The following is an 11,348-nucleotide window of genomic DNA, read 5'->3' as shown; positions in this document are numbered from 1 at the left end:
GCTAACTGCAAGTCCCTTTCTCAAAGAAAAAAAGAAAGACAAAAAGCAATCCCCAAACAATTGAAAGTCTGTATATATTTATGAAAGAGAGAATTATGTAAGGAATGCTGCATCCTGCCATAAACCTTGCTAAGACGCTCTGCTCGCCTTGCCTTTGCAAGGCCGCTTGTTTTTTTCCCCACTATTAAAATAATATTTAATCCCGTGTGAATAAGTGTATTTTTTTTTTTTTTTGATTTTCGAGACAGGGTTTCTCTGTGGTTTTGGAGCCTGTCCTGGAACTAGCTCTTGTAGACCAGGCTGGTCTCGAACTCACAGAGATCCACCTGCCTCTGCCTCCCGAGTGCTGGGATTAAAGGCGTGCGCCACCACCGCCCGGCCTGAATAAGTGTTTTTTGCATGGGGTCCTGGAGCCAGTGGAGGCCAGAGAGGGAGCTCTTTTGGAATTGGGAGTTACCAAGAGTTGTGGGCCACTTTATGGGTGCTGGAGAGAGAACAGCCATCCTCTGCTAGAACAGCAAGGGCTCTTAACCACAGAACCGTCTCTCCACCCCCTCCATTTTCTTCTTATTTTCTTTTATGTGATGGAGCACACCTTTAATCCCAGCACTTGGAAGAGGCAGGTGGATCTCTGAGTTCAAGACCAGCCTGGTCTACAGAGTGATTTTCAGGGCAGGCTCCAAAGCCACACAGATAAACCCTGTCATAAAAAGCCAAAAAATAAAAAAAAATAAAAAGATTGCATATATATGTACATATGGGTACATGTTTGTGCCTTAGTGGGTGTGTGTATGCACATCTGTGTGTATGTGGAGTTCATGGAGGTCAGTCCTCAGGATGTTGATAGTTTTGTTTGGAGACAGGGTTTCTCACTAACGTGGAGTTTGCCAAGGAAGCTAGCAGCTGGCCAGTGAGTCCTGGGGCTCTGCCTGCCCCTGTTTCCCCAGTCCTGGGGTTACAAGCCTGCGATACCACAGTTGGCTACATACGGGCGTTTTCACACAAGTATATATCATGTGTTGAGCATATTCCTCTCATGGCCCCTATCCTCCCTATCCTGAGCTCGCAGCTCTTCTCTTCTCATCCCGGGAGCTCTCTACTGATTCTTTTCAGCTGGATTTTTTTTGAGAAATTTTTTGTTTTATGAGCGACATAAGTATCTGAGATGTGCGTGTAGCATACACAAATGGTCATTTTACCCCTTTTTTTTTAAAAAAAAATTACTATCATGCATGAGCAATATATCCTAAAAACCAAGACCAAAAGACAAAACAAACTCCCAAACAAACTAAACCCCAAATCATCCAAGCAACCTTGCCCAACCCAAATCAACAAACCCACGCCTCTTATCAATTCCTTACATTTACAAACAGCTAACCTTTCTCCTGGAGCGAGTACTAGCTATGGCCTCCTGCTTTAGGGGAGGGATGAGGGTTTTGTAGTGAAAAAAAACAACACAAGAAAAAGGATATTTTTAGCCTGGTGATAGTGGTTGCACACCTCTAATCCTAGCACTGGGGAGGAAGAGGCAAGTGGATCTCTGTTCGAGGCCAGCCTGGACTTCAGAGTGAGTTCCAGGACAGCCAGGGCTACAGAGAGAAACCCTGTCTTGGAAAAACAAAAAGGAAAAAAGATATCTTACTGGTAGGTAAACTGGAGGCTTTAATCTTGGTTCTCTTCTTCGAATAAGCAAGACTAGAAAAACAGGTAAGAAGACCATTAAAAAAGTTGAACTCTCCAAAACGAAGCAAATTTAGGGACCAATCATTGATTCCTAAAGGGAAAGTGGATGCCCGTTGCATGCTGGGATTTGTAGTCCTGCCCTCCCCCAGGTAAGACGCGCCTGCGCCGAGCGACGCAGCGCTCTTCCGTGCTCATGCGCGCGGCAGCGGCGCCAGGCCCAGTTGTCTAGCTGCCGGTACACAGTCTTTGCTGAGGGCGGCATTGAGGGCGGCATGGCGGTACCCACGTCGATTCTCGGGCCCCCGCCGCCCCCCCAAACCGGTCCCGGTTCGATGGTGGCCTGGTGCTCTATGAGCAGTGGCCCGTCTCGCTATGTGCTTGGGATGCAGGAACTGTTCCGAGGCCACAGCAAGACGCGCGAGTTCCCGGCGCACAGTGCCAAGGTGCATTCGGTGGCCTGGAGCTGCGACGGACGTCGTTTGGCCTCGGGGTCCTTCGACAAGACTGCCAGCGTGTTCTTGCTGGAGAAGGACCGACTGGTGAGCTTGTAGGGCTTAGCTCTGGCCGGGAAGAGGATGCAGGAGGGGGTAGAGGAATGGAGAGGAGCGTGACCTGTCGGTGGTGGTGATAAGAAGAGTGTGATGGAAGAGTTGGGGGGAACGAGTGGGGTGAGGCCGCCTGGAGGAGAGCTGAGTGTGAACCTAGTGGCAATAAAGAGGTGTGGCGAAGGGATTGCGAGCCAGGGAAGTTGAATCAATTGGCTGGGAGTGGTGAGGGTCTCCAAGAGCCCTGGGAAGGAATCCCTGACGGGGAGTGGCTGGGAATTGATGGAGTGGTAGAGTCCTAAGGGTGTCGAGGAGGTTTTATCTGAACATGATAGCACGGGGTTGGAGAGATGGCTCAGCGGTTAAGAGCACTAGCTGCCTCTTCCAGAAGACCTGGGTTCGGTTTCCATCACTCACATGGCAGGTCACAACTGTCTTTAACTCCAGTTCCATCGGATCCGGCATCATCACACAGACATATATGCAGGCAAAACACCAATGCACATTATAAGACAAAAATATTTTTTTTTTAAAAAAAAGAAAATGATAGCACGGCCTTTGGGAATGGACAGGTGGATTGTGATGATGATGGAGGGCAGGAAGGGCGAGTGTTGAAGCTTAGAGCAGTTTACAGGGGCAGAAGTTTCAGAAAGGGCTGGATTAAGTTAAGTTGCAGGTGGAGGCACGTACATCTGTGTGAAGTGGCATCTGGGTTCTTTTCAGGTCAAAGAAAACAACTACCGGGGACATGGAGATAGTGTGGATCAGCTTTGCTGGCATCCAAGCAACCCTGACCTCTTTGTCACGGCGTCTGGAGATAAAACCATTCGCATCTGGGATGTGAGGACTACAAAATGCATTGCCACCGTGAACACCAAAGGTAACCTTGGAAGGAGGAGCTTTAGGTGGAAAAGCTAGGGTAGTTGTCAGTAACCATTTACTGTGTTCTTTGTAGCTAGTGCTCTACATCGTGGGTTATCAGGATGGATACATATGTCTGCCTGGAGGAGACAAGGAAGAATAGAATTTGAGTACTTTTGATCATCTGTAGAAATTCCTGGTCAGAGTGAGAGGGCAAGCAATCGAAACAGTACAAAAAGGGATAGCATGTGCGAAGGCATGAAGAATTCGGGAGGTTCTGGCAGGTTAGAATGGCTAAAACTCTGATCGTCTTGGTTTTGAAGAAGTGATTGAAAAGTTGTACATTACATTTAAACACTTTGTTCATGTCATATAGTATCCTGTAAATCTTGAGCTATCATAATTGACTCCAAGAGGTCATTTAAAAATTTTTTTCAGAAGCATTTTTGTTATTATTATTATTATTATTTGGTTTTTGGAGATAGGGTTTCTCTGTAGCTTTGGAGCCTGTCTTGGAACTAGCTTTTGTAGACCAGGCTGACGTTGAACTCACAGAGATCCGCCTGCTGCTTCCTCCCAAGAGTGCTGGGATTAAAAGTGTGAGCCACCACTGCCCGGCTAGATTTTTTCATTTTCAAGTATGTGTGCCACATTTGTACAGATGCCTGAAGAAAAGCGTCTTATCCTCTGTAAGTGAACTTACAGTTGGTTGTGAACTGTGGATGCTGGTAATTTAACTGGGGTCTCCTGGAAAACAGGTGCTCTTTGTTTCTTTTTCAAGACAGGGTTTCTCTGTAGCTTTTTGAGCTTGTCCTGGAACTCACTCTGTAGACCAGGCTGTCCTCTCAGACATCTGCCTGCCTCTGCCCCCCGAGTGCTGGAGTTAAGAGGCGTGTGCCACCACCATCACTCAGCTCCCACAACAAATTCTGATAGGTTTTAAAATGCACTATAGATAGTAAAGTGAAAAAAAGGCATTTTCGATTTAATGAAGTTGAACATTTTAACTTCATGTGTTCAGCATGGACGACGCCTGGCTCTTTTTTTTTGTTTTTTGTTTTTTGTTTTTCGAGACAGGGTTTCTCTGTGGTTTTGGAACCTGTCCTGGAACTAGACCAGGCTGGCCTCGAACTCACAGAGATCCGCCTGCCTCTGCCTCCCAAGTGCTGGGATTAAAGGCGTGCGCCACCACCGCCCGGCAATGCCTGGCTCTTGATGACAAGAATGGTACTTGGGAGTGGCGTGGTGTGGTGCTTTAGACAAATGCCGAGACTCACAGTTACCATTTGGCCAGTGGGCGCTTCCTTCCATTGACCTGATGTGAGCCCTGAAGATAGCTCTGATCTTCTTTCCAGGATAGCAGAATAAGCTTCTGGAGGAGGCTGGGCAAGGGTGATGTTGGTGACGGACTGTGTCTGGGTTCCCAGGGGAGAACATTAATATCTGCTGGAGTCCCGATGGGCAGACCATTGCTGTGGGCAACAAGGATGACGTTGTGACTTTTATTGATGCCAAGACGCACCGTTCCAAAGCAGAAGAGCAGTTCAAGTTTGAGGTCAACGAAATCTCCTGGAATAACGATAATAACATGTTCTTCCTGACCAATGGCAATGGCTGTATCAACATTCTCAGGTGAGGGGTTCTGGCTGAGGGGGACTGTCATACCTCTGCACAGGTGCTATGTCAGGTGCAGAGGTGAGTTAGGTGTGAGCCTATCTTAAAAGACCTGAAGAAGAATATTTAAAAATTCTAGTTTCAGCCAGGCAGTGGTAGTGCACGCCTTTAATCCCAGCACTTGGGAGGCAGAGGCAGGTGAGTTCGAGGCCAGCTTGGTCTACAGTGTGAGTTCCAGGACAGCCAGGGCTGTTACACAGACAAAGCCTGCTGTCTCGAAAAATAAACAAAGAAAAAAAAAATCCTAGTTTCTTTTAGGCACATTTGAAGCAGATAGTCTGGATTTTATTGAGTTCTTATTGGTATTGATTGTATCGTCCTATTTGATTGACAGGGGACTGAATTTGTAAAGATTCAGTTAATTATCAGATTGCTGGCCCAGGGACTTAATGTACCTTGAATTGTGGCTAATTGACTCCCTTAAAATTTCAATTCAAATATTATTTTCCCTCTAGCCAAGTCACTTCTATCCATTTTTTTTCCTCTTTTTTTTCTTATTTTATGAGACAGGTTTCTCTGTGTAACAACTCTGGCTGTCCTGAAACTTGCTTTGTAAACTCCCATCCTTCTATCCTGATTTCTCTCTGAGATAAGAGGAGGGTTTTAGTGTATCTTATGCACTTTCTAACTTCCTGTAGGAAGCATTTCTTAATTCTATATTATAGTGTGTATTTTATTTATCTCTATCTCATTATATTAGCATTTTCATGGTGGAAAGGCTGTGCTTGTCTTGTTTTCCATTGAATTGTTGTTGCCTAACCTAATGCCTGTCTTAATGGTGGGATGTCAGTAAATATTTGTTCTATAAGTAAATGAAAACATGGTACTAAAATTCAGGTCCGTAGGGTCTATGGCTGTATCAGTTATATTAGTGAGTCATGCAAGACAGAGGGGCGTAGATGCTGTGGTGGAGAGGGGTGGAGTTTGCTCTGCATCCCAAGTTAAACAGAACAGAAGTCATCATACTGAAGGAGTGATATGTTCATAAACCTGTAGGTACTTTACTGTGCTTTATTTGTATTTCTTGTATTAGATAGTTTTGCTAGGTATAACAGTCCTGGCTTCATTTTTCTTCTGTGTCTTGGGTGTGCTACTCTTGCTTTTTTATTTCTGCTATAAAGTAGTGCTCTCAGAAAGCCCAGAGGTGGTGTGGTTTTCTGGGAAGTCCAGTGACCTCACCAGTTTATCTTGGTGTTAAATGGTATAGGTTCACTTAGGCCTGTGTTGTGCTCGTTTAGTGGCTTGAGCAAATCTTTCTTTTAGGGAAGTTTTTTTTTCTTTTGGTGTTTTAGTGCCATGGTCCCTTTCTGCACATTGATGGCTGTGTGTCTTATTTGTCAGCTACCCTGAACTAAAGCCTGTGCAGTCCATCAATGCCCATCCTTCTAACTGCATCTGTATCAAGTTTGACCCCATGGGGAAATACTTCGCCACAGGAAGTGCAGACGCGTTGGTCAGCCTCTGGGATGTCGATGAGTTAGTGTGCGTGCGGTGCTTCTCCAGGTAAGGAGCTCTGCCGTCTTTCCTGTCGGGTAAACTGCTCCTGCCTCCCTTGGGACAATTCTGATGTTTCTGTTCGTTTTCTCATAGGCTGGATTGGCCGGTGAGGACCCTGAGTTTTAGCCACGATGGGAAGATGCTGGCGTCGGCCTCTGAGGACCATTTCATTGACATAGCTGAAGTGGAGACAGGTAACTGTGTGTGAGTCCTCGTGTCTGATACCTGGCCTCAGGCCTTTGTTGGCACGTCTCAGCTCTGCACCGTGCTACTTCACCAGCTTATCCGACATGGACTTGTCTTGAGACCAGTTTGTTGATGTGACTGTCAGTTTCACAGAGCGATGGGTGAAAGCACAGGGAGAGGTGCCAGGTTTGAAGGGAAGTGGCTTTGCATTTATTAGTTCTTCATTATAAAAGTGTATTTTTCTGAGACAGGTCTAACTTTGTAGCTCTAACTGGCCTGAAATTCCTGATATAGATGAGGCTGGCCTTGAACTTACAGAGATCCATCTGTTTTTGCTTCCTGAGTGCTGGCATTAAAGTAATACACAATCATGTTTGGGCAAAAAGCTTTTTAAATAAGAGACAAAGAGCTGGGCATTTGTGCGTATTCCTTCCAAGCCCTACTGCCCTCCCCCTTTCTGGCTTCTCCTGTCAGTTTTCTGTGCTCCCCAGTTTTGCTTCTACTTTGAAGTAGTTTGTAAATACATGCTTTTATGTATTTGTAAAATCTAGCATCCCCAAATGCGAGAAAGCATGGAGTTGCATTTTGCATGATTCTCACCAAGTTGTGATAATCTGTCTTGGTTTCTTCCCTGTAGCTGTGATAAAACGCTCTTATGAAAGCAGCTTCCTAAAGAAAGGATGTTCTGGCTCACAGTTAGTTACAGACCGTCATGGTGGGAGCCAGACAGAACATGTTACATCATGACCAAGAGCAGAGAGAGAGCCCTCTGTGCTCAGCTTCCCTTCTTCCGTTTAGCCAGGGGTCTTCCCACCTCAGGGAACTCAGTTAAGAAAGCCCCTCCCAGGCATGCCTCCTCTGGACTGAAGTTCAGGGAGACCTCCTTCACAGGTTGTTGACAATGCAGACTGACCTCACAGTCCTAATTGAACCATCTGTGGTACTGTAAAGTACTTTGAGAGGATAGTGGGCCTGTGTGTTAAAGAGATAAAGGCTTTTAATCCTGGGTGAGCGTAGACAACCACTCAGCAATGCAGGGCCTTTAGGGCAGACTTCTTAAACTTTCTCCAGCCCTGGCCCAAAGGGGGCAGGTACAGTTGCTTGAGAATTTTCATGTGACCTTGGTTATATAGGTCTGTAGAACAGTTACTGATAGTGAGTGATAGTGGGTGGAGCCCAGGTCACCAGGTTTGTTTAGTAAACGCTGGTATCTGATGAGCTACTTTGCCAGTTTCACATTTTTAGGTCCATAATTTAGAGATAACTATTGCTAATTTTTTGTACATTTCTTTTCAGTCTTTTTTTTCTGTCTATGTATTTTTTTTTTTTTTTTTGGTTTTTCGAGACAGGGTTTCTCTGTGGTTTTGTTGTCTATGTATTTTTATTGGAGTAAATAACTCCTATTTTTGGTAGGTTGAAACAAGGTAAGAATGAGTTTTTATTTTATTCCTGATAATGTATAGAATAGAACTTATTTTAATAGAATTATTTCCGACACACCACACAATTTGCAGTAGTCTGTTTGAGCTGGTGGCTTGGATTGTATGTCATCTGGTGATTAAGCTCTGCAGTAAATTACCGGGGTATTTATACTAGTTAGGGTTGCTATTGCTGTGATGAAACACCATGACCAAAGCTATTTGGGGTTTATTCCCACATCACTGTTCATCATCAAAGGGAGTCAGGACAGCAGCTCAAACAGGGCAGGGACCTGGAGGCAGGAGCTGATGCAGAGACCACAGAGGGGTGCCGCTTACTGGCTTGTTCTTTGTAACTTTCTCAGCCTACTTTCTTATAGAACCCAGGACTACCAACCCATGGATGGCCCCACCCAAATTGAGCAGGGCCCTTACCTGTCAATCACTAGTTAAGAAAATGCCCTGTCTGTCTGCCTATAGATCTTAGCGGGCATTTTCTCAGTTGGAGCTCCCTCCTCTCCATCGACTCTGGCTTGTGTCAAGTTGACATAGACGAGCAAGCACAGTACTCAGTTTGTAAGACTGCGTGGCTACCTGGGAAACATTTCAGGCTCTTTCATGATTGCTTTGGTTTTCTTGAGTTGTGTGAAGTATTTATCTTAACCAAACCCATAACAAATGATACAGAATTAAGCAGGTAAAGAAAAGAGAACTGGGCCGGGCGGTGGTGGCGCACACCTTTAATCCCAGCACTCGGGAGGCAGAGGCAGGTAGTTCGAGACCAGCCTGGTCTACAGAGCTAGTTCCAGGACAGGCTCCAAAAACCACAGAGAAACCCTGTCTCGAAAAACCAAAAAAAAAAAAAAAAAAAAAAAGAAAAGAGAACTGTGTAGTAGTGAGTGCCTTCAGACCACTGAGTATGTCCATATAGCTTAGAAATTATGCAGACAAGCCAAAGATCGCTGCCCTGGAATAAAATTACTTGAAATACTTCATATATATAAACATAAAAGTATGTACTTACACATTAGCGTGTATATGCATCCATCTTTATAGTTTACAATATAATTCGTTGGCTATATAGTTGACCTGTTAGATGTCTACTACACTTAAGTCTTTTATAAAGTTTAAAAAAAACCTTTTTTGACATTATGGGTATTTTTCCTGCATATATATCTACATATGTATGCCTTTTGCTCTCTGGCCAGAAAGGGAGAGGGGTTGGATTCTTGGGTATTGGATTCCTTTAGATTGGAGTTAAACAGATTGCTGTGAACTGCCTTGTGGGTGCTGGGAATCAAATCTGGTTCCTTTAGAACAACAGCCAATGCTCTTAGCTGCTGAGAGTAACTCTCCAGCTCCCAACAGTGTAAGTCTTAACTCTTAAGTTAGGGGGGAACTTGGAGCAGAGCGGAAAGAAATCATGAATAATTTCAACAAATTAGAAGAGTCAGCTTTTGGGAAAAATTATTCGTAAGGCTTTGTGGTATATGATGTCCATGTCTTTGGAGACAAAGAGCCTCATTGGCTGTGTGTGCTGTTTCTCTAGTGTCCCTTTGTTAATACACCACTCCCCCTCAGTCATAAATAGTTTAAAAAGCTGTCTTACTGGGCTGTCATTTGATTCGGTGAAGGTCAGTCTCTATAAGGTGCCGATGATAGCTGTCCATTGTTCTTCTGGGGAGTATAGAGCCTGCCACCTACCTGTGTACTCTATGCTTTGTATTCTCTGTGAGGACTTAATAAATGTGCTGCTTAATCTCATTCCTTGTGGGGACTAGAGAGATGGCCCGGGGTTAAGAGCCCTGGCTGCCTTTCCAGACGACCTGGTTTCAAACATTCCCAGCACCACATGGCCGCTCACAGCTGACTGTAGCTCAGTTCCAGGGAATTTCACATCCTCACTCCCATGGACATAAAATTAAATAAGTTATTAAAAAAATAACATTCTTTATGTTGATTTTTGTAGGGGACAAGCTGTGGGAGGTGCAGTGTGAGTCCCCGACTTTCACCGTGGCTTGGCATCCCAAGAGGCCTCTGCTGGCCTTTGCCTGTGATGACAAAGATGGCAAATACGACAGCAGTCGGGAAGCTGGCACTGTGAAGCTGTTTGGGCTCCCGAATGACTCCTGAGAGCGGCGGAGACCTTCCTTTGTGCAGTCTGCTGTTCTCTGGACTTTGTGGGCACTCTGAGTGTTTATGAATTGTCGTAGATTACAACGCTGTGGTTGGACTGCATCCATGATCCTCTCTGTGGTTCTGAGACTAGAACTGACCTTACAGGGCTAAGCAAGTGCTGACTACTTAGCTACATCCCCCACCGTGCCCCGCCCCTTTTCCTGGTTTTTGTTCTTGGTGTTTTGTGTTAGCTGTTTCCATCCCTCCCCGACTGCCAGTAAGCTAATGAGGGCTATGCAAGTGTGGGTCCTGATCCATTTTAGGGTTCTCTACGGGAACAGAACTGATAGTGTGTGTGTGTGAGAGAGACAGAGACAGAGATTTATCGGAGTGACTTACAGCCTGATTTCCAAGTGGTCCCACAGCAGTCTCCTGGTAGGAAGGCCAAGACGGAATGGCTGGATGGCGTCTATTCTGGTGCTAGAGTCCAGCTGATCTTCAGCCTACACTGGAGTCCTGAAGAAGTAGGTTCTAATACCAGCAAAGGAATGTCTCAGCAACAGGATAGATGAACTTGGCAATAAGAGTGAGAGCAAGCAGGCAAAAAGCAAAAGCTTCCTTTCTCCATGTCCTTTTTTAGGGTGCCACCAGAATGTGTGGCCTGGATTTAGGGTAGGTGTTCCGACCTCAAATGATCAAGAGAAATCTCTGAGATGTGCCCTGCTGGGTGGGTTCAGTGATTTCCAGGTGCAGTCGAGCTGATACCCAAGGTTAGCCATCACGTGACCAGCACACGTCCTCTGTGGGAGCCTTGTTCCGGGTTTGAGATCGATGGCAGAGTTTGCTGAATACAGCTCTTAGGCAGTGCTTATTTCGAGAGAAGGCAGGACAGGGATGGGATTTTTAAAAATAATTTAAAGAATTGAGCATTTAATAAAACTGATTTTTATTATAATGCTTCTAAAGTTATGATGTTACTATTTTTATTCCAGTCAGCTGCTAAAGTTTTTAAATTTTGTTTTGTCTTTAAGTCTGAGAGGTAGAGTTTATAATCCTGTGTAACATTCTAACCAAGAACTCTGAACTGTAGTGTTGGGCTGCGGTAGTACTTTAATTACATGGTGTGTGTGTGTCTGACCTCCTTCTACCTGATTTTGTATATAACAAATTAGGGCAAACATAGAGAAACATTGTAAAACAGAAATAAATACAAAATCAGATTGAGAAAAATGCAAATACCGGAGAGATGGCTCAGGTTAAGAGACTGCTCTTCCAAAGGACCCTGGTTCAATTCCTGCAACTATATTTCCAGCTCCAGGGTGTCCAACACCCTCATACAGACAGACATGCAAGCAAACAGCAGCGC

At 45.0% G+C, this 11,348-nt stretch overlaps 1 protein-coding gene across 1 annotated transcript; it reads left to right on the top strand.

Annotated features, from left to right (window-relative positions):
• The first annotated feature begins 1,896 nt into the window (after nucleotides 1-1,896).
• On the top strand, nucleotides 1,897-10,937 carry Thoc3 (THO complex subunit 3). Its single transcript, XM_057788215.1, has 6 exons — nucleotides 1,897-2,222; nucleotides 2,952-3,108; nucleotides 4,517-4,721; nucleotides 6,105-6,266; nucleotides 6,354-6,454; nucleotides 9,834-10,937. The coding sequence occupies exons 1-6, from the start codon at nucleotides 1,956-1,958 to the stop codon at nucleotides 9,995-9,997; spliced, it is 1,056 nt and encodes a 351-aa protein (XP_057644198.1). The 5' UTR covers nucleotides 1,897-1,955; the 3' UTR covers nucleotides 9,998-10,937.
• Nucleotides 10,938-11,348: the final 411 nt, after the last annotated feature.

The sequence above is a fragment of the Chionomys nivalis genome, chromosome 13 (genome assembly GCF_950005125.1).
Source record: "Chionomys nivalis chromosome 13, mChiNiv1.1, whole genome shotgun sequence".
NCBI lineage: Eukaryota > Metazoa > Chordata > Mammalia > Rodentia > Cricetidae > Chionomys > Chionomys nivalis.
This window is presented reverse-complemented; position numbering and strand designations above follow the sequence as displayed.

Excerpts from the sequence above, each read along its gene's own strand:
- Thoc3 (XM_057788215.1), top strand. The coding sequence starts at position 1,956 with ATGGCGGTACCCACGTCGATTCTCGGGCCCCCGCCGCCCCCCCAAACC. Across the intron at positions 2,223-2,951 it reads TGCTGGAGAAGGACCGACTG|GTCAAAGAAAACAACTACCG; the intron begins GTGAGCTTGTAG and ends GGTTCTTTTCAG. Across the intron at positions 6,267-6,353 it reads TGCGTGCGGTGCTTCTCCAG|GCTGGATTGGCCGGTGAGGA; the intron begins GTAAGGAGCTCT and ends GTTTTCTCATAG.